The following is a 20,802-nucleotide window of genomic DNA, read 5'->3' on the forward strand; positions in this document are numbered from 1 at the left end:
GCGCGTCGCCACGAGCGTCGCGACGACGACGACGACGACGCGCGCGAGTCTCCCGAGGACGCGCGCGGGCGCCGGCGCGCGATCGGCGTCGGCGGCGCGACGACCGCGCGCGCGACGCCGATCCGCCCCGGGGCCTCATCGTCATCTCGTCGTCCTCGGCACCGCGGCTACGAAGTCGTCGTCGTCGTCTTCCTCGTCGTCGTCCTCCACCGCGTCGCCGACGCCGAGCGCGTTCGCGTGCCCGCTCTGCGCGGCGCCGATGACGCGCGTCGTCCCAACGTCCGCGTCCGACGACGGCGGCGGGAATGGCGGCGGGTCCACGACGCTTCGATGCGCGAGCGGGCACGCGCACGACGTCTCGAGAGACGGCCACGTGCATCTGCTGCGGACGAGCGCGCGCGGGAAGCGCGCGACGGGTGATACGCCCGCGATGCTCCGCGCGCGGGGGAGGTTCCTTCGCGCGGGGCACTACGAGCGCGCGTCGGACGCGGTGTGCAAGATCGTCGCGGCGGAGGTGGCGAGGGCGAACGACGCGCGCAGAGCCGCCATGGCGGCGGCGGCGGCGGAATTTAACAACGACGACGCCGCCGCGGACGACCCGACGCCTTCGACGCCTTCGACGCCGCGGCAGCGCCGCCTCGCGGCGAACAAAAACAAATCCCGCGCGGCCAAGACGCTGCGGCGCGAGCGGGCCGCGTCTCGGTCTCGCGTCGCGTCGCCGCCGCCGCCGCTCGTCGTCGACGTCGGCTGCGGCGAAGGGTACTGGCTGGACCGCGTCGTCCGCGCGCTCGGACGCGGCGGCGGCGACGCGGCCACGGCGAGCTTCGCCGCGCTGGACGCGTCGCCGGACGCGGCGAGGATGGCGTCCAAGGCGCTGCGGCGAGCGACGACGCTCGAGGGCGAGGACGACGACGACGCGCCGCGCGCGGAGATCGCCGTCGCCGACGCGCAAGACCGGCTGCCGTTCGCGACCGCGTCCGTCGCCGTCGCCCTCAGCGTCTTCGCGCCGCGTCGCCCGCGCGAGCTCCTGCGCGTCATCGCCGCGGACGGCGCGTGCGTCGTCGTGTCCCCGGGCGCGAGCCACCTCGCGGAGGCGCGGCGGTCGGAGACGCTGAGAGCCGCGGGGATCAGGATTTTGGACGTCGCGGACGGGAAGCGCGAGAGGGTGACGGCGACGATGACCGACGCGGGGTTCGTGGAGGAGCGCGGCGTCGACGTCGACGGCGTCGCGCGGCTGAGCGTGGACGACTGCGTCGATCTCGTCGGCATGGGGCCGAGCGCGTTTCATCAGAGCGACGGCGGGGGGGAGGAGAGGTTGCGCGCTGCGTTGACCGCGTGGTTCGACGGGGAGGGCGGCGGCGGTGGGGGTGGGGGTGTGACGATGGACGTGAGCACGTCGTTCATCGTGCAGGTGTTTCGCAGGGGGGAGTACGTGGAGGAGGGTGAGGATGATGATGAGGAGGGTGTGGATGAGGTAGATGCGTAGCGTTCGATGATCCGTCTACGCGTTCACGCGTCGTTCCGTTGGCGCTTTCTGAGGTTGGCGTAAGGCGGGTGGCACTTCGGACACCCGGTGGGTTTGAAACTCTTCGTGCGGGAGGCCACCGTCGCTTTCCACGTATGACCGCACTCCGCGATGCTGCACTTCCACTTCGCCTTGTAGTTCGATCCTCTCATCACATCGGTGGGCTTCTTGTCGTTGTCGTCGCACCACTCGAGTCGAAGTTTTTCCCCGAGCTGCCCGTTCTCTTCGCACCACGTGAGGAAGTTGTCGGTCGCGGTGGCATGCTTTATCGCGCCTCCGGAGACCTTGCATTCCGGGCAACCAGTCGGATGGATGTTTTTACCTGTAGTGCGACTGCGCACCTCGGTTCGCCATTCGGTACGGCAAAGGACGCACCTCCACAGCGCCTTGTAGTTCGACCCATACGAAACCTGCCCAACCTTCCGTTGCTTGTCCTTGTACTCAAGGAGCAGCCTCGTCCCGTGCTCGCCGTTCTCGTCGCACCACTCGACGAGCGGCTTACCTTTGTTATTACCCCGCTTCTTCTTCGGCATGACGCCACGACGCGCCAGGGGAAGTGGCGGCGCGAGCGGGGAGAGCGAGAGAGAGAGAGAGCTACGACTTCCCTCGGAGCGTCCGACAGGTCAAAGTTGCGACAGTTTGGGCCGGCTGCGCCTGGCCGCTCTACTCACAGTTTCGAGCCTGCCTCGCCTGCCTCCCCCACCCTCCCCCAGAGCGACGCGCGCGTCGTGGAAATCGCGACGTCACCCCCCCCCGCGCGCAATCACCCGCCCCGTCCCACGCCTTCGTCGCCGCCGCGAGACGCGGATGCGAGGGCGCTGAGCGAGGGACGGAGGGATCTGCGATAGGCGGGGAGAAGATCGGAGGTGCCCAATAATAGCCGGGACGAACGACAGACGGCGCGCGAGACGCGGTCGTCGCTCGCCATGAGAGACGAGAACACCGCGTGGGACGCGCCGCATCGCGCGCGCGCGAGCAGCGCGCGATCGTCCACGTCGCGCGCGACCGCGTTCGCGACCGCGGGAGGAGGAGGGGCGACGACGACGACGACGATGGGTCCGGGGGGCCCGCGCTCGCCCGGGATGAAGACCGTCGCGACGAGAGAGTTTCGGTTCGATTTCGACGACGCGCGGAGAGGCGTCCCCGGCGTCCCCGGCGACCGCGCGTCCGCGACCGCGCGCGCGCGCGCGCTGTCCGCGATCGGGACGCGAGCGCAGGTGCGCCCTGGGCGTCGACGCGACGGCGCGCGTCGCGCGCGCGCCGCGCGCGTCCCCGCGCTCGACTCGGTCAACGGAAAACATTATATCCCGTCCAACCGTCGCCCGTCCCGTCTCGTCTCGTTTCCCTCCGCCGCCGCCGACCTTCCCCCCCCCGCCCCCTCCCCGTTCGCGCCAGCGACCGCTGCGACCGGTCTCCGGCGCGCCCGCGCGCCAGGCCGCGCCGCCGCCGCCGTTCATCCCCGCGAAGGGCGAGAGCTTCGTCGGGCGGCCGGTCAGCGCGGTGTCCGCGCGGCGACCGGCGGCGTCGGAGTTGCTGAAAAATCACGCGGCGGCGCGGCGGCCGGATTCGTCGCGGAGCGCTCGCGCGGCGTCGATGGCGATGGCGGGGCACCCGGTCGTCGTCGGCGTGTCCAGACCCGCGTCGCACGCCGCGATGGGAGGAGGAGGCGGCGGCGGCACCGGACGGAGCGTCGCGTCGGCGGCGGCGGCGGCGGCGGCGCGCCGCCCCGAGTCGGCGGAGCGTCCGACGCGCGGCGGCGGCGGCGCCGCGGCGGCGACGGCGGCGTCCGACGCGCGGTACCAGGACATGCTCGCGGCGTCGAGAGCGCGACGCGAGGCCGCGGCGATCGTCGCGGAGACGCGCGCGAGGTCGCCGCCGGTGAAGGCGCCCGCGCCGCCGCGGAGGATGCCGGCGGCGGTCGCGCCGACGCCGACGAGCGCGGGGCTGAGGACGGCGACGGCGACGGCGACGAACCGCCTCGAAGCGCGCGAACGCGGGTGGAACTCGCCGTCGGTCGCGCCCGCGCGGAGCCGCGCGCGCGCGGCGAGCGCGCGCGCGTCAATCGGCGGCGTCGGCGAGGGCGTGATTCGGTCGGGAAGCGCGGCGTCGGCGTCGGCGGCGCCGGCGCGGCCGTCGTCGGCGGCGCGCGCGTCGTTGTCGTCGACGTTGTCGTCGACCGCCGCGGGTTCGAGACCGGCGGTGGGCAACGCGCAGACGACGGAGCAGACCGCCGCGGATAAGGACGCGGTCGCGCGGCTGGACTACCGCTCGCCGGCGTCGCCTCCGAAGGACCCGTCGCCGAGGAAGCCGCCGCCGACGTCGCCGCCGACGTCGATCGGATCCTCCGCCGCCGCCGCCGCCGCGCACGCGGCGGCGATCGACGCCGCGAAACGCTACCGCGAACAAGCGATGATCTGCTCGGGCGTGCAAAAGTACGTCGACCCGGACCCGAGAGCGGTGACGTGGGCGCCGTCGCCGGGGAGGCTGGCGCGGCCGCCCGTCGCGGCGCGAATCGCCTCGGCGTCGGCGTCGGGCGGGGGGACGCGGCGGACGAGCGCGGCGGAGATCGCGCGCGAACGGAGGATGGACCCCTCCTCCGAGTTCGATCCGTACGGATACGACGACGAGGACGATGAGGAGGAGGACGAGACGTTCAAGAAGATCGCGACGAGCGGCGCGAAGGCGACGCGCGGACGCGACGCTCGGGCGTCCAAATCCGCGGCGCCGAGCCGACCCCTCTTCGCGGCGCGCCCCGCGCCCGCGGCCGCGCCTGCGGTCCCGGCCGCGGCGGATCATCCCACCGAGCACCCCTCGCGCCGCGTCCAGAGCGCGTCCGCGACGAAGAACAGGAACAGCGCCTCCTGGGCGGCCGGCGGCGCGACGCGAGCGCTGCCGGTCATGGACCTCGGCGACGTCAACGACGGCGGGCAACTCCCAGGGTACCTCCTCGGCGCCGTGGTGGGCGAGGGCGGGTTTTGTAAAGTCCGCGCGGGGATCCACCAGGTGACGGGCGCGAAGACCGCGGTCAAGCTGATCGACAAGACGAAGCTGACGGACGTGAACGATCGGAAGCGCGTCGGTCGAGAGATTCGCGTCTTGAAGCGGCTCACGCACGAGTCCATCATTCGGTTGTTCGACGTCGTGGACGGCATCGACAAGGTGCGTTCTATACACTGGTCCCCATACGACGCCGTTCGCGTGGTGAACGCGATTCCTTAAGGACTTTGCCCGTCGTGTCTCTCCGCCCATCCCTCGCTTTCAATCCCCGCCCTCGACGCCTTTCAACTCCACCTGACGCCTTTCAACTCCACCCCGCCATCGCTTTGTATGGAACGACCCTAAGATGTTCGTCGTGATGGAATACGCCGACGGCGGCTCCCTCCTCGATCACGTCCGCGCGCGGAAGCGCCTCTCCGAGCGCGAATCCGCGCGGATGTTTCGCCAGATGTGCGCGGGGTTGATGTACTGCCACGCGAACGGCGTCGTGCACCGGGACGTCAAGCTCGAGAACGTGCTCCTCGACGCGAACGCGAACGTGAAGATCATCGACTTTGGGCTCTCCGCGGTGCTCACCCCGGGGCGGCGGCTGAGAGGTGCGCGCTTTCTCACGCCGGTCCCCACACGACCGCGTTCGCGCGGTGCACGCCGATCCTTGACGACTTCGCCCGCGCGCGTTGCTCTCCGCCCACCCCTCGATGGTTTCAATCCCGACACGCCTCGACGACGCCTTTCAACTCCGCTTCTGACGCCTTTGATGAACCCCGCCCGCCCCGTTAAAAGTGCACTGCGGCTCACCGTCGTACGCCGCGCCGGAGATCGTCGCTCGCAGGGAGTACGACGGCCCGCCGGTGGACGTGTGGAGCGCCGGCGTCGTGCTCTTCGCGATGGTGACCGGGTACCTGCCGTTCCACGCGCCGAAAGGGGAGAAGCAGGAGCTGTGCCGGAAGATCATGAAGGGCGCGTTTACGACGCCGGAATCCTGCGCGAGGGACTTTCGCGACCTCGTCGCGAATATTCTGCGAGTAGACCCCGCGAAGCGCGCGACGTTCGCGCAGGTGCTGGAGAGCAAGTGGATGCGCGCGCACGCGAGCGCGAGTCCGGGCGGCGCGGGCGGCACCCTGGGTGCCGACAGGGTGCCGCACGGGGGTGCCGACGACCCCGCCGCGCCGCGGCGGTACCCCGCGCGCGTCGGCGGCGGTACAGCTGGCGCCGCCGCGTTGGACGAATCGCGCGTCGCGTCGCTCGCCGCCGCGGGTCTGGACCGCGACGGTGCGTTATATACACTGGTCCCCATACGACCGCGTTCGCGTGGTGAACGCCGATCCTTAAGGACTTTTCCCGGCGCTTCTCTCCGCCCATCCCTCGCTTTCAATCCCCGCCCTCGGTGCCTTTCAACTCCACCTGACGCCTTTCAACTCCACCCCGACATCGCTTTGTATGGAACGGCCCTCAAGCCCTCGTGACGCACCTCGCGGACGCGGACCACAACTATTACACCGCGGCGTATCACCTGCTCGCGTACCGAGAGCACGCGGCGGGGGTTTGCGGCGGCGGGGAGAGAGAGGCGGCGAGCGCGAGAGCCGCCGCGGCGGGGCTGGGCGCGAGAGGTCGCAGGTCCGGGTCGTCGTCGGCGGCGGCGTCGCGGGCGCGCGGCGGCGGCGGCGGTCCCTCGGTCGCGGCGGCGAGAGCGGGGGGCGCGGGCGGGGGGGGCGCGACGCGGCCGTCGTCCGTGCCGCTGGGGATGGCGAGGCCGCGGCCGGTGTCCACGGCGAGGCCGGGCACGGGGCGGTTTCGGACGTGAGGGACGAGTCGTCTGGCGGTAGACGAAAAATAGGCGCGCGCTCGGCGCTCATCGTTGGTGCGATTTATTCTCGTCAGTTCGACAACGACGCGCCTCGCCACTTCCCCGCGCGTCGACGTCGGGCGCGCGGGTCGTCATGGGCGACGACGACCCGTTCGTCGTCGTCCCGAAGCCCGAGCCGCGTTCGCCTCCTTCGGTGCGCGTCGCGGCCGAAGATTCGGTCGCGTCCAGCCCGCGTCGACGACCGTCGTCGTCGGCGTCGGCGTCGCTCTCTCCTTCGATTCGAATCTCGTTCGCGCGACGCCGCTTGCGATCTCGTCGTCGTCTCACGTCCCCGTCCCCGTCCGTCCGTCCGCGCCCGCCTCTCTCGCAGTCCAAGGTTGTCGTCGTCTCGAAGTTCTTCGCGAAGTCGTCCCCGACGCCGTCGCCGTCGACGGGACCGAAGCCCCACGCGCGGTCGCTGACGCGCCGGCAGAAGATCTCCAAGGCGACGAATCTCCCAGACGCGGCGAAGGAGGCGGAGAGCGCGCTTCTCGAGTTCGTGGACGCCGCGAAGAAGAAGAGCGACTACAAAGAGCACGAGGAGACCGCGGAGTCGGTGTTGATTCCGTTCCGAGCGTTCGTGCGCGCGCGAGCGTCCGCGGCGGAGGCGGAAGCGAGCGGCGACGTCCTGTGTTTGGACGTCGCCCCGGTCGTCGGCGGCGGCGGCGGCGAAGACGACGACGACGAAAACGACGAAAACGAAAACACGACGCGCGCGACGCGCGCGCTCCTCGCGCGCGCGAAAGACTCCGACCGCCCCGGCGCGAGAGAGGCTGGCCGCGTCCTCGCCGCGACGATCGCGGAGCTCGACCGTCTGCACGTGAACGCGAGCTGCAGGGTGCGGCAGAGGGCGCCCGAGGTGGCGCGCGCGAGGGCTCGACTCGTCGCGTTGCGTCGAGAGGCGCGAGACGCGTTCAAGGCGTTGGACCCTCGCGGTCTGGCGTCCATTCGCGCGTCCGCGGCGAGGGCGAAGACGTCGCTGCCCGCGGCGAGGGACGCGGAGCTTTTCGCGAGGTACCCGCCCGCGGGATCGATGGACGAGCTTCGGTCGCGGTGCGCGACGATGGCGGCGACGGGGTCGCCGCACCACCTGTGCCTGCACTTGTGTTACTACCGGGAGTACGACGCGGCGAGGCAGCTGTTCGTGCTGCGGACGCGGCTCGCCGCCGCGGTCGGGAGCGCGAGCGCGCTGGACGGGTGGAGAGCGGAGCTGCGGTGCGCGACGAGAGAGGACTGGGGCGGGGGGACGCCGAAGAAGAAGACGCGGCCGCGGAGGAGGAGGACGAAGAAGCCGACGAAGCGAAGAAAGAAAAACGGACGCGACGACGACGACGACGACGACGACGACGGCGACGACGTCGGCGGCGGCGACGACGACGAAGAGAACGAGACCGAAGACGAAGCGCCCGAAGACAATCGCGAAGATGACCCGCGCGGCGCGAAGAGCCCCGGACGCACGACCGGCGGGTGGCTCAGCGCGAAATCGCTCCCGTGGCGCGTCGTCTACGTCTCCCCCAGCGGCGAGACGTTCGACTCGGCGTCGGACGCGTTGACCTTCCTCGGCGTGGACGCGAACAAGGCGCCGCCCGCGGCGCACAACGCCGCGGGAGGCGGCGGGCTCGGGAACGAGACGCTGGACGACTTCGAGTGGAGGGACGACGACGACGGCGGCGGCGGCGGCGGCGCGGCGCGGCGCGACGCGCGTATCGGCGGCGCGAGGGCGAGAGGCCAAGTCGCGCCGCCGCCGCGCGTCGTCGACAACAACGTGTCGTGGCCGCGCGCGTCGCACGGCGGCAGCGGCGTGCGGCTCGCGCGGCCGGAGACGCGCGGGCTCGACGACGCGACAGACCTTCTTCGCGCGGCGCTGTGGCCGGAGGCGCGCGACGAGGACGTCGGGACGGAGCCGGTGCGCGCGCGTTTGCGCGCGGCGAGGGAGGGCGCGCCGCGGAGCCCGGTTCGACTCGCGCCGGATCCGTTCTCAACGGGGGGAGACGACGGAACGTCGATCGACGCGCCGCGATCCCTCGCCGTCGCCGTCGTCGGGCCGACGGACGCCGCCAGAGACGGCGCGCACGACCCGACGAGCGGCGACGCTTCTCCCTCCGCGGCGGGGACGGGGAAGCGGTGGTGGGCGCCGCCGCGGTCGCCGTTTGGGCTCCTCGAGGAAATTTTATTCGAGGACGAGTGGAAGCTTCTCACCGCGTGCATGTTGTTGAACTGCACGACGCGGTTGCAGGTGGACCGCGCGCTGTGGCGGCTGTTTTTGTTAGCTCCCACGCCTGAGGAAGCGGTCAGGCTAGGGAGAGACGGAGGAGAAGGAGGCGGAGGAGGAGGAGACGACCAATACGACGCGGGCGGGGACGGCGCCGCGGTGGCCGTCGACGCACAGCTGTGCGCGCGACGACCGAAGCGGAGGACCGGGTTGGACGCGATCGAGGACGTGCTCGCGCCGTTGGGGCTGCATCGCAAGCGCGCGAGGGCGTTCGTTCGACTGTCTGAGGACTACCTCGCGGCGACGAGACCGCGCGGGGAGGCGCTCGAAGCGAACGGCGGCGGCGGCGGCGGCGACGGAGGGCTTTTTTCGACGCGGACGAAGCTCGCGGCGCCCGCGGCGTCGCTCCACGGCGTCGGCGCGTACGCCTCGGACGCGCACGCGATGTTCTGCGACGGTCTGATGGGCGTCGCGCCTCGCGATCACGCGCTGAGGTGGTGGTACGCGTGGGCGGTGGAGCGGAGAGAGAGCGGGCGTCGACGGCGGTCGGACGCCGGCGACGGAGAAGCGTCGTCGTGAGGTGGCTCCAGTCTCGCGTCGTCCGCGTCGATAGAGTTGTAATTTAGCCGAACGAACGACGACGACGACCACCACCACTCGACGCCGCGCGGGCCCCGGCGGGAAGGATGGACTTCCGCGGGCAGCCCGGCCCGTTCGGGCAGCCGGTGTTCCTCCCCCCCGGGAGCTTCGGCGTCCCCCCCGTCCATCACGTCGGGCTGACCGCGGAGGGGATCCGAGGCGGAACGTCGTTCGAACAAAACCTTCACGCGATCGGCCCTCTGAACCCCCTCGGACTCGTCGCGACCGGCCCGGGCGCCGGCGTCGACGCGCGCGCGACGACCTCTACCGCGAGAGACGCGAGAAGGGACGGCGGCGCGAATGGTCCGCGACCGAAGGTGATGTGCGAGCACCCCGGATGCGGCAAGGTGTTCGCGTGGTCGCAGGATCTCGCGAAACACGTCAAGAAGATTCACAACCGCGAGGCGCCCAAGTTTCACTGCGCGCACGAGGGGTGCGGGAAGGCGTTCCACGAGAAGAAACTCCTGACCGCGCACACGCGCACGCACACGGACGAGCGGCCGTTCGCGTGCCCTCACCCCGGGTGCGACAAGGCGTTCAGAGCGAGGAACGCGCTGGCGTATCACAGAAAAGCGCTCCACGAGAGCGGCGACGTCTTGCGGTGCGACGCGCCCGGGTGTAAGGCGCGTCCCGTTATCACACTGGTCCCCATACGACCGCGTCGGCGTGGTGAACGCCGTTCCTCAAGGACGGACTTTTGCTGGCGTGTCTCTCCGCCCGCCCGTCGCTCGGTTTCAATCCCGACACACCTCGACGCCTTTCAACTCCGCTTCTGACGCCTTTGAACTCCGCCCCGACGTTCGCTCGTATGGAAACAAACGCGCCTCAGTTCACGACGAAGAAGAGAGACGCGCTCGACGCGCACGCGGCGCAGCACGAGGTTCGGAACGTCGCGAAGGCGCACAAAGCGGCGCAGAGAGGCGAGGTCTTGGCCGCGGTGAAGCTCGCGAAGGACGAGCTGAGAGGGAAGACGGACGAGTTGAACCGCGTGAACAGGGCGCTGGCGACGGAGCGAAAAGCGCGTGAAAAGACGGCGAAGAGAGTGGAGGCGGCCAAGCTGACGCGCGAGAAGCTGAGGCGCGTTCTGTCTCACACTGGTCCCCATACGACCGCGTCGTCCGCGTGGTGCACGCCGTTCCTCGAGGACGGACTTTTCTTCCCGGCGTTTGTTTCTCCCCGCCCGCCCCTCGCTTTCAATCCCGACACACCTCGACGCCTTTCAACTCCGTCTGACGCCTTTGAACTCCACCCCGATGTTCGCTTCGTACGGACCCTCGACCCTCAGACGCAAAGCCGCGGAGGTGGCCGCCGCGCTGGAGGGGACCAGGGTCGAGCTCGGCGAGGGCGGCGGCGCGGTCGAAGACGCGTCCCGGCGTAAGCGCGCGAAGACCGCGGCGACGCGGCCGGCGACGGCGGCGGCGGCGGGCCGCGCCGCCGCCGCCGCCGCCGACGTCGCGTCGGCGCCGCCGGAGGTGCTGTACGTCGACGGCGCGCGCGGCGAGAAGACGCCGATGCTGTGCGTCGACGGCCCCGCGGCGCTTCGCGCGGCGAGCGACGACGCGATGGCGGCGATGGACGCCGCGGGAGCCGCGGGGGTGGTCCCGGTCCCGGTCCCGGTCGCGGTCCCGGTCCCGCCCGTACCGATCGTCGTCGTCGGCGGTCGGCGGACGCGGCCGGTGTGCGCGCAGGCGTTGCCTTGGGCGCGAGGGTTCATCGGATGCCCTGGTATCGCGTGCGACGCGTCGCACGACTTCACGTCGCTGTTCGACCACGACGGCGCGAGAGCGTGCGGGAACCGAAAGTCCACGCCGCTGGAGGTGGATAACCCGAAGGACGCGACGCACTTTCGAGCGCGGAGCGCGGAGTGCCCGTGGAGCCGGAGGAGGGTGCAGCGGACGCTCGAACGCGCGAGCGATCCCGTGACGCTGCGCGCGTTGCTCGACGAGTTCGCGCCTCGGGCGAAGGCGGTGAAGAAAAAGCACGTGGACGGGCAGTGCTCGAGCTGCTACAGCGCGCACATGACGCTCATACGGAGCATGGACGCGCGGAAGAAGTTGGCGACGTCGCGGCGCGGCGGGGGAGGGCGGGGGAACGACGGGGAGGGCGACGCGCGCGCGGCGAGCGGAGTCGACGTCGGGTAGACGACTAGCACGTGTACGACTACAACGTACTGCCGAAATGACACGCACACGCGGAGGCATCGACTCGCGCGACCATGGGCGAAAGCGCGGAGGGAGAAGCCTCCCTCGGCGCCGACCGGCGACGGCGGCTCATCTTTTCACGCGCAGTTGCGCGTGAAAATTGCGTTTTTTTTATTTTCGTGACGCGAACAGAAGTTTTTCTCCGAAACCGTCACTCCTCACCGCGCCCACCCACGCGGACATCACACGCATCCAATCCAACAATCATGGCGATTCTCGGAATGACCACCGTCCGCGCGCTGCAGGTCCACACGCTCGTCAGCGCTGTATTCACCGCGCCGTTCTTCGTGAAGGGCGCCGCGGAATTCGGCTCGATGCTCGTCGACGGCGCGGTGACGCCGAAATCGATCGCGAGCAACCCTCTCCTCTTGCACTTGTTCCACGTCGACGCGGTGAAGAACATCTTCATCACCGCGATGTGCTACTTCGCCTCGAAGTTTAACATCGCGGAGCGACGCAGGGTGTGCCAGCTCATGATGGCGATGATGCTGATGCTCTTGCCGATCTTCAAGATCGCGCCCGCGACGACGAGCGGGCCGCCGATTCCGCCGCCCGCCATCGCGTACATCGGCGTCACGAGCGTTTGCTACGCGCTCGCGCTCGCGGGGAAGGAGAAGAAGACGCGCGCGAAGAGGGCGTAATTTAAGAACACGCGCGATGGGAATATTTATACATGAAAGCGCTCGGAGGAAGGACACGACGAAGAGCGCTCGATCGATGCGGCTGAGGGGTCACAACAAAGCATCGGAGATTTACTTTTCTAAACCATAAAAAAAGAAGTAACCGTCCCCCCGTCCGTCTTCCGCGCGTCGCCGTTCCCTCGCTATGCACTCGCGTCGTCTCGCCTCGATCGCGATCTGTCGTCGTTCACTCTTCGTCCCGTCCCCGCGCGACGTCGAGAACGAGAGCGCCGTCGCCTCTTCGCGAGTCGATTCGACCGTACCCGGAAATCCAAAAACGCGAACCGGCGCTCGCGCGATCTCATCGGCCGCTCGATCGGGTCTCGCGCCACGCGGCGCACGCGCACGCGCAGTGCTAACTGCGGTCCGGTCCCGACCTCGATCGCACTCCTCGCGGCGCGGGACACCGCGAGGGTCACGATGCGCGGCGGGTCGAGCCGGCGCGCGCTCGTCGCGGCGGCGACGCGCGCGCGCGGCCCCGCGCCGCGCCCGGGATGGACCGCGGCGGCGCCCGCGGCCTCGACCGCGACCGCGCGATCGTGGCTGCTGCGCGAGGCGAGGCGGCGCGCGTCGTCGTCGTCGTCGTCGTCGTCCGCGGACCGCGACGGCGGCGGCCGACGATCGCGCCGCCCGTGCTACGGCGGCGACGAGACCCTCCAGCTCGGCCTCCCGTTCGAGCTCACGGCCGAGGACGCGCGGAGAGCGCTGCAGCGCTGGGCCGGGTGCGTCGTCGCGTCCCTCCGCGAACCGCCGACGCGCGACATCAGAGTGCCCATCTCGCGACGAACCCTTCCCGTCCCGTCCTCACCCCTCCCACCTCCGCCAAAACCCACCCCGCCGCCGCCGCGCGCAGACAAAAACCGCTCCGCCCGCACCGCCTGCGCGACGGCGCGAGCCCCGTCCCCACGCTGACGCCGACGCTTCTCCCGCACTGGGTCTTCGACGTCTCCGTGAGCGTGCGGTACAAGGCGTCGGCGGGATTCGACGCGGGCGGCGGGAAGACGGAGTGGGTGCCGATCACGACGTGGAAGGACGGCGGGACGACGCGGTACGGGAGCGACGCGGCGGAGACGCAGATATGCGCGAGCTTCAGGCACAGGAGAGATCTGTTGCGAGCGGTGACGGGCGCGCACGTGGGGGCGTTCCCGCCGTCGAAGTCGTCGTCGTCTTCGTCGTCATCGTCGTCTTCGTCGTCGTCGTCTTCGGACGCGGCGGTGCGTTTGCAGCCGATGCCGGACGCGAAACGCGCGGCGCTCGACGCCGCGCGGACGGGCGCGGGACCGCCCGGGAGCGTCGTCGTCGAGCGTTACGGAATAAAACGCTCGCTCGCGTGGGAGCTCGCCGGCCGAAGGATCCGGGAGACGGAGCGCGCCAAGGCGAAGAAACTGGTGTTGGCGTCGCACAAGTGTCAGGCGCGTCCCACACACTGGTTCCCATACGACCGCGTCGGCGTGGTGAACACCGATCCTTAAGGACTTTTCCCGGCGTGTCTCTCCGCCCACCCTTCGGTTTCAATCCCGACACACCTCGACGCCTTTCAACTCCGCTTCTGACGCCTTTGAACTCCACCCCGACGTTCGCTCGTATGGAACGACCCTCAGGACGTGAAAGACATCGTCCTCGACGTCGAGCTGCACCCCGGACGCAAGGTCCGCGCGGTCAGACTCCCCGCGTACGTCGCGACGTTCACGCACGACGTCGAGATGGACGACGACGGGAAGATCGTCGACTCGAAACACGCGGCGATCGTCTGCGGCGCGACGGGCGCGGTGAGAGTCTCGGACGACGTTCTCTGCCGCGATAAAGCGCGTCTGCTCTCCGTGCTCGCCGTCTCCGTCCCCGCCGGGATCGCGAGCTTCGTCGCGGGCGCGGACGTCGGCGTCCTCGCCGCGCAGACGCTGATGGCGTCCGCGGCCGCCGCGGGACTCGCCGGGATCTTCGCGCGGCAGGTCCCGCGGCTCAGACGCGAGAAGGAGGAGAGCGAGCGGCTCGTCGACGAAGAGCGCGCGTTTGCCGCGGCGACGCGACACGGCGGCGCGAACGTCGACGCGGCGTGGATGGACGAGCCGACGCAGCAGCGACGCGACGACGTCGAGTGGGGGCGGTGGAAGGAGACGGATAAGACGAACTGGGACGAGCACAAGCGAGAGGAGTGGGCGGCGTCGATTTGGGCGTGGCAGCGGATTCGACGACGCGAGCGCGACGAGCGCCGCGAGCGGTTGCTGCTCAACCGCGCGCGCGCGGACGAGGCAGAGCGCCGGGACGAGGAGAAAGAGCGCCGCTGGGGACCGGAGTGGAGGAAGGAGAATCCCGATGGCGGGGGTAAACACGGACGCGGTAAGGGGTTCGGTCTCCGCGGCGGGAGGGACCGCGACCGCGACGGGTTTTACGAGGCGCTCGGACTGCAGTCGAAGCTCTCGAGCGCCACCGCGGAGGAAATAAAGGCGAGCTACCGACGAGAGGCGATGGAGTGGCACCCGGACAAGCACCAGGGCGAGGCTGCGAAGAAGCGCGCGGCGAAGAACTTTAGGAAGTTGCAGACGGCGTATAAGACGCTGTCGGACGCGAATTCGCGGCGGGTGTACGACGGACTGTGACGTACGGTGGACCGGGTAGTGATAGACGAGAAGCGACAGTCAGTAGTTTTTTATCGGTCGACCTCGGCTCTCTTTCGCTTCGTAGCAGCCCCGTCCCCGCCGCGCGCGTCTTCTCCCCCCGCGTCCTCCGGGACGTTGCACCGCGGGCAGCGCGTCGCCGGGACGTCGCGCGCGCTCAGCGTCCACATGCCGCGGCATATCGCGCACTTCCACAGCGTCGTCGAGCTCGACGCGAGCGCGGGGAACGGCGTCGTCGGCGACGCGCGCGGCGTTGCCCCGGTCGTCGTGGCGTGCGCTTCCCCCGACTCCCTCGCCCCCAACCAGTACCGGCGCGGCGTCGCCGCGGCGTTCGCGTCGTGCCACGTCGTGAACGGCATGCGCCGCGTCTTCGGCGTCGTCCGCGCCGCGGCCGTCGGGAGTGCGCGGCGGCCGTCGGGAGTGTGCGGCGGCGGCGGCGGCGACGACGACGCGCGAGGCCGAATCCGAAAACCGACCGAAGCTTATTAGGCTCGTTCCACCGTTTTTCACCCACCGCTCGGTTTCAACATTTGATCGCGTCCCCTTTCAACGGACCGATGAACTGTTTCGTCGGAATCGCCCGAGGGAACTACAGAAGACAGAAGCCGACGTCGTCGACGTCGTCGACGTCACAGCTTCCGCGCCCGCCCCCGACGACGCGCGCGGCGATGGCGTCGCTCGCCGCGGTCGTCGCGCTTCGCGGCGCCGCGCCGAGGCCGCCGCCGCCGCCGCCCTCCCCGCGCGCGCGCAGCATCACGCGCCGCGCGTCGTCCGCGGCGTCCGCGTCGACGTCATCGCGGGGCGACATCGCCGCGGTGCCGAGCAGCTGCGGCGACAACGATCGGCGGCGTTCCGTTCGCAGATGGCCGCGTCGTCTCCTCTGCGCGGATCCCCCGCGAAGCGTCGCGCCGTGGCGGCGGCGGTATAGAGACGACGCGGCGTCGTCGCGAAGGATATCGCATTCGCCGCCGCCCACCGCGCTGAAGCGCGCGGGACCGTCCACGCCCAAGCCGCACTACGACGACTCGCCCGTCGATCGCTTCTTCCTGAAGCTCTTCAACGCGCGCCTCGCCGCGGAGCTCGGCGACGACGTTCGCGGCGCCGTCACGGGCGACTACGACGACGTCGTGGCGCGATGCGTGCGGCTCGTGTCCGAGGCGCCGAACGCGGCGGAGGCGAAAGCGCGCGGCGGTCGCGTGCTGCGGAGTTTGCTGCCGCCGGGGACGGCGCCGGCGCTGCGGTTCGCGTTCGGGCTGTTTCCGGGGTGGTTCGTCGCGCGGCACGCCGCGGCGGTGACGCCGTACTTGCTGCCGTGGCTCGTCGGGAAAGGGCGGGTGATCGACGCGCCGGAAGATCTGATGGTGGACGACGCGAGCTCGCCGCCGGGGAACGCGTTCGAGGCTCTGAAGCGCATGAACGGGGAGCGCGCCGACGACCGAAAAAACCGAAGAAACCAAAAAAACCAAAACGTCCCCCCGGGGTACAAGCAGGGCGTGCTGCTCGAGCGCTGCCGCGTCCTCGAGGAGTCCGGCTGCGCGGGCGTGTGTCTGAACGTGTGCAAGCTCCCGACGCAGCAGTTCCTCGGCGAAGAGCTCGGTCTGCCCGTGACGCTCGCGCCGGATTACGAGACGTTCGAGTGTCGGTTTTTGTTCGGAAAGACGCCGCCGCCGCCCGAGTCGGACCCCGCGTTCGACACGCCGTGTTTCGGGCAGTGCCCGGTCGCGCGCGTCGCGGGGGACGCGCCGAGCTGCGACCGGCTGTCGCCGTTCGAGAGCGACGCCGGCGGCGGCGGGGGGGATTGAGGGATCGAGTAGAGGAGTAGATTCGTATGTAGCGCGGTTATTATCACGGTTCGTTTGACGACACGAGGTCGAAACGCGACCTCGCCTCGCCTCGTGGTCACGAGTCGTTTCGACGTCGCCGCGCCGCGCCGGGGGACGCGTCGTCACTCCGCGCCGCACCTCCCGCCGTGGCCATGCGCGCCGCCGTCTTCTCTCCCGTCGTCGTCCTCCTCTTCGCCGCGTCCGTCGCGCCGCGCGTCTCCGCGGGAGGCGTCGACGCGCAGGGCGCCGCGACGCCGCCGCCGCCGCTCGAGGGCGTCCGACTCAACGTCCCCATCCCCGTCGTGCCCGACGTCGAGGTCTTCACGCCGTCGTCGTACTCCCCGACCGGCGCGAAGAAGCCGCTCCTCGTGTTCCTGCACGGGTTCTGCCTCCCGGACGCGGAGCAGCAGGAGTACTCGTTCACGGGGAGTCGCGCGAGCGCGACGACCCCGCCGCGGCAGCAGACGCTCTCGCAGGTGGGTCTCCGAGACCTCGTCGAGACGGAAGACTTCGTGTACGTCACCCCGACCGCGCCGCACGCGACGCGATACTGCGCGCTGTGTAACGTCGGCGAGGACTCTCCGAACGTCGGCGACCGGCTCACGGTGCGATGGATCAACTCGACGCTGGCGCGAACCGCGCCCGCGTTCGCGTGCCCGGCGTGGGACGGCAGCGACGCGTGCTGCAACCCCGAGCTGGGCGGACGCGGCGACGACGCGTCGTTCGTGAAAGCCGTCGTCGACGCCGTCGTCGACCGATACGCGATCGACACGTCGCGCATTTACCTCATGGGGATCGCGACCGGAGGGTTCATGGCAAACAGGATGGCGTGCGAGTACGCGGACGTGTTCGCCGGCGTCGCGACGTTCGCGGGGGGCGTGTGGGCGGACGCGGATAAGTGCGTCGCCGGCGGCGGCGGAGAGAACGGCGTCACGAACGTCCTTAACGTCCACGGCGACGGCGATCTGACCGTCCCGATCGGCGGCGGGGTCAACTTCGCGGGCGTGCCGTTCCCGTCCGCGGATCAGACCGTGGACACGTTCGCGCGAAAGTTTGGATGCGACGCGTTGCCGAGAGAGGTAGCCGCCGCGGACGACGGCGACGACTTCTCGCTGCCGAGCGACGGAAGGCGAGACGTCGACGTGAGCGTCACGAAGTTCGAAGGCTGCGGCGCTGACGGCGCGTACGTCGTCGAGCAGTGGACGCTCGCGGGCGTGGATCACTTCATGCAAGAGAAGACGTCGCGAGGGGTGTTCAAGGCTGTCGTTCAGTGGTTGACGTCCAAGCGTCGCGCGCCGTGAGCAGCGTCGACTTCGACTACAGTGCGTACGCGTATTCGGCGCTCTCGCGATTTACGATACTTGTACAGTACCGATGCGCACGACCTACGACTCGATTTAATCTACAGTACAGTACTAATTCTGCGGCGTCCACGTCTCGATCGGGCCTTTGCTCTCCGGGTACACGTCGTCTCCCGCGGTCATGCTCCTCCCCCCGGGCGTGGTGAGAAACTTACTGTACGCGGGCGTTTCCTCCATGCTCCCGCCTCCGCCGCGGCTGTTCTCGTCGCCGCCGCCTCCATCGCCCTCGTCCCCGCTCCACTGCCCGCCCGCGGTTTTCAACAGCGCCGCGCCGTTGACCCTGACTTGCACGCTTCGAACCATCTTGATCCCACCGTCCGTGACCGTGATCCTCACCGGTCGCACGGTCACCTCTTCTTTTTCTTTTTTGTCCTTGCCGTCTCTCTCTTCCTCCTCCGCCGCGCCGTCCGCGCCGTCGCTCTCGTCGTCGTCGTCTTCCAAATACCCAGTCTGCGCGGGCAACGTGATCAGTATGGTCTCTCCCGTCGCGGGTATCCTATCGAAGCAGTCGCACGTGAACCCGCCCACGGTGTCGTACAACGCGCTCGAGGGAATGTCCACCCCCAACGCGTCTCCGAGGTCGCTCACTTGCGCCCTGTAGTCCACGTCGTAGACGTCCGTTTGGCCCTTCACCGCCCTGACGTAATCGCTGCTCGCGGGCTCTCTGTCGTCCGTCTCGTCGTAAATCTCCCCGACGATCTCCTCGACGCAGTCCTCGAACGTCGCGATCCCGATCGTCCCGCCGAACTCGTTCACGACGATGCACATGTGCGTCTTGCGCGCTAATAATTCGCGCATCAACTTCACCACGCTCATGGACTCCGGGACGTAAAACGGCGGCTTTTGCGTGAGTCCCTCCACGGAAACCTTGGACAGCATCTCCGCACCCATGTCGTACTCCAACAGTCGCATCGAGTACACCACCCCGACGATGTTATCGATCCTGTCGTTGTACACCGGCACGCGCGAGTACCGGTGCTCGCGCCAAATCTTTTGGAGCTCGTGCAGAGACGCGCTCTGGTCTACGCCGACGACGCGCACGAGCGGCGTCATCACCTCGCGCACGGGCGTCTCGGACATCTCGAGGACGTTCTGGATCATCTCGCTCTCGTCGCTGTCCACCTGCCCGCTCTTCGCGGCGCCGGATAAGACGAGCTTGAGCTCCTCTTCGGACACGAACGGCTCCGCGGAGCCGCGAATGCCGAAGAGCGAAAACACGAAATTCACCGCCCCCGCGCACACCCGTCCGAGCGGATACACAAAGTGCGATAACGTCGCGATGACCGGGATGACGACGCGCGCGACCGCGGCGGCGTGCTGCACCGCGATCGACTTGGGCGCGATCTCGCAGCAGACGAGGGTGACGAGCGTGAGCGCGAGCGTCATCGGTCCGACGCCGCCCTCGCCCCAGATGGTGAGCGCAGCCTCCGTCGCCACCGTCGCGCTCGCGATGCCGCTCACCGTGCTCCCTATGAGGATCGTGGTGAGGAACCGGTTGATGTCGCGGCGCAAGAGCGTGAACGGCGAGTCCGGGCCCTCTTGGTCGGAGATCTCGCGGACTTTCCACGGCCACAGCGTCGTGATGGCGGTCTCGGAGATGGCGAAGAAGGCGTAGACGACCAGGAGCGCGACCGTCGTCGCGATGAGCCGCGGGCCGTCGCCGAGCGCCGCCGCCGCCGCGATGGGGTCCATCGTCGCCGTCGCCGTCGCCGCCGCCGCCGTCGTCTCCGCGGCGGCTTTCGCGGCCGCGCGCGCCGCGGCCGCGGGCGCGCGCGCGCACGCGACGACGACCGCGGCGACGAACGCGGCGAGGATTCGCGCCGCGGTCGCGAGCCACGCCGCGAGCGGCGGATTGGCGGACGGCGGCTCCCTCGCGGGAGGCGGCGCGCCGCGCGACGACGACGCCGCGACGGCGACGACGGCGACGCGGGGTCGAAGGACGACGCGCCGCGGCGACGCGCGGCGCTCGGGGAGGCGCGGCGGTGGACCGAACGCCGCGCTCGACGCGCGCGTCGTCGTCGTCGTCGCCCGATTTGCCCTACACCCTGAAGCGCCGCGCGAACGTGATGAATTCTCGCCCGCGAACGCCGCGCTCGCGACGACGCCGGGGCGCCGCGCGCCGCGCGTCCACGTCGCGACGTCCGACCGCGCCGCTCGCGCGGAGACGCGCCGAGGCGTCAGCGCGGTCGGCGACGCGCGGAGTGCGGACGCGTGCGACATCGCGCGAGGGCGTGGGGGGCGCGAAGAGGAATGACGCGTCGAGCCGTCGACCCGGATGATGACGTCGCGCTCGAAACGACGCAAGCTGTTAACAACGCCGGCCGCTACCTCTAGCTCTAGCTCTACCTCTACCCTCTACCTCTACCCCGCAGCCGCGACCTCGCGCGCGAGCTCGACCACGCCGTCGCCGTCCGCGTCCTCCCCGCGCGCGACGTACCCGACGTAGCCGCGCTCCCCGCGCGCGGCGGCGAACCGCGCGCCGTCCGCCTTCCCCCTCGCCGCGCGCGCGACGGCGCCGCTCGGAAGCCGCCCGCGCTCGGTTCCGTCGTCGCCGTCGTCGCCGTCGTCGTCGTCGTCCCTCGCCGTCCCTCGCACGAGCGGCGCGGTCGCGAGCGCAAACCGCGCGAGCGCGTCGCCGCCCTCTCGCGTCGCCGAGGAGGTCCACACGCGTCCGCCGACGCCGTCCACCAACGCGGTGGCGTCCGCGCGCGTCGCCGTCGCCGTCGACGTCGACGGCGCGTCGCCGCCCCCTCCCCCTCCTCCGTCCCCCTCCTCCGTCCCCTCCCCGCCGCCGCCGCCGCCCGCGACGCATCGAGCCGCGGCGACGAGCGCGTCGTCGTCGATCCGACCCTCGCACGCGCGCGCGAGCTCGCGCAGACGATCGCGCGACGGCGTCGTTCCGT

General features: G+C 70.2%; 10 protein-coding genes across 10 annotated transcripts; 8 read left to right on the forward strand and 2 right to left on the reverse strand.

Annotated features, from left to right (window-relative positions):
- Window positions 1–1,509: 1,509 nt before the first annotated feature.
- MICPUCDRAFT_51094 (uncharacterized protein) lies at window positions 1,510–2,058 on the reverse strand (the record flags this gene model as incomplete). The annotated part of the gene is made up of 1 exon (XM_003061631.1): window positions 1,510–2,058. The coding sequence occupies one exon, from the start codon at window positions 2,056–2,058 to the stop codon at window positions 1,510–1,512; it is 549 nt and encodes a 182-aa protein (XP_003061677.1).
- A 2,407-nt stretch (window positions 2,059–4,465) lies between these two features.
- MICPUCDRAFT_5956 (uncharacterized protein) lies at window positions 4,466–5,604 on the forward strand (the record flags this gene model as incomplete). The annotated part of the gene is made up of 3 exons (XM_003061375.1): window positions 4,466–4,684; window positions 4,869–5,118; window positions 5,306–5,604. Coding segments are annotated over 3 exons (768 nt in total), but the record flags the coding sequence as incomplete, so codon positions are not given.
- A 2,892-nt stretch (window positions 5,605–8,496) lies between these two features.
- MICPUCDRAFT_8530 (uncharacterized protein) lies at window positions 8,497–9,108 on the forward strand (the record flags this gene model as incomplete). Its single annotated transcript, XM_003061376.1, has 2 exons — window positions 8,497–8,658; window positions 8,779–9,108. Coding segments are annotated over 2 exons (492 nt in total), but the record flags the coding sequence as incomplete, so codon positions are not given.
- Window positions 9,109–9,518: 410 nt separating this feature from the next.
- MICPUCDRAFT_9138 (uncharacterized protein) lies at window positions 9,519–9,785 on the forward strand (the record flags this gene model as incomplete). Its single annotated transcript, XM_003061377.1, has 1 exon — window positions 9,519–9,785. A coding segment is annotated over one exon (267 nt), but the record flags the coding sequence as incomplete, so codon positions are not given.
- A 687-nt stretch (window positions 9,786–10,472) lies between these two features.
- MICPUCDRAFT_48237 (uncharacterized protein) lies at window positions 10,473–12,206 on the forward strand (the record flags this gene model as incomplete). Its single annotated transcript, XM_003061378.1, has 2 exons — window positions 10,473–11,351; window positions 11,666–12,206. 2 exons carry the CDS (start codon window positions 10,473–10,475, stop codon window positions 12,059–12,061), a joined length of 1,275 nt encoding a protein of 424 aa, XP_003061424.1. The 3' UTR covers window positions 12,062–12,206.
- A 314-nt stretch (window positions 12,207–12,520) lies between these two features.
- MICPUCDRAFT_62897 (uncharacterized protein) lies at window positions 12,521–14,697 on the forward strand (the record flags this gene model as incomplete). The annotated part of the gene is made up of 3 exons (XM_003061379.1): window positions 12,521–12,822; window positions 12,954–13,512; window positions 13,702–14,697. The coding sequence occupies 3 exons, from the start codon at window positions 12,521–12,523 to the stop codon at window positions 14,695–14,697; spliced, it is 1,857 nt and encodes a 618-aa protein (XP_003061425.1).
- A 186-nt stretch (window positions 14,698–14,883) lies between these two features.
- Window positions 14,884–15,204, forward strand: MICPUCDRAFT_51101 (uncharacterized protein; the record flags this gene model as incomplete). Its single annotated transcript, XM_003061380.1, has 1 exon — window positions 14,884–15,204. The coding sequence occupies one exon, from the start codon at window positions 14,884–14,886 to the stop codon at window positions 15,202–15,204; it is 321 nt and encodes a 106-aa protein (XP_003061426.1).
- Window positions 15,205–15,383: 179 nt separating this feature from the next.
- Window positions 15,384–16,517, forward strand: MICPUCDRAFT_51102 (uncharacterized protein; the record flags this gene model as incomplete). The annotated part of the gene is made up of 1 exon (XM_003061381.1): window positions 15,384–16,517. The coding sequence occupies one exon, from the start codon at window positions 15,384–15,386 to the stop codon at window positions 16,515–16,517; it is 1,134 nt and encodes a 377-aa protein (XP_003061427.1).
- Window positions 16,518–16,690: 173 nt separating this feature from the next.
- On the forward strand, window positions 16,691–17,839 carry MICPUCDRAFT_51103 (uncharacterized protein; the record flags this gene model as incomplete). The annotated part of the gene is made up of 1 exon (XM_003061382.1): window positions 16,691–17,839. The coding sequence occupies one exon, from the start codon at window positions 16,691–16,693 to the stop codon at window positions 17,837–17,839; it is 1,149 nt and encodes a 382-aa protein (XP_003061428.1).
- Window positions 17,840–18,319: 480 nt separating this feature from the next.
- Window positions 18,320–19,525, reverse strand: MICPUCDRAFT_1575 (HlyC/CorC family; the record flags this gene model as incomplete). Its single annotated transcript, XM_003061632.1, has 1 exon — window positions 18,320–19,525. A coding segment is annotated over one exon (1,206 nt), but the record flags the coding sequence as incomplete, so codon positions are not given.
- Window positions 19,526–20,802: the final 1,277 nt, after the last annotated feature.

The sequence above is a fragment of the Micromonas pusilla genome (assembly GCF_000151265.4).
Source record: "Micromonas pusilla CCMP1545 genomic scaffold MICPUCscaffold_10, whole genome shotgun sequence".
NCBI classification, from domain to species: Eukaryota; Viridiplantae; Chlorophyta; class Mamiellophyceae; order Mamiellales; family Mamiellaceae; genus Micromonas; species Micromonas pusilla.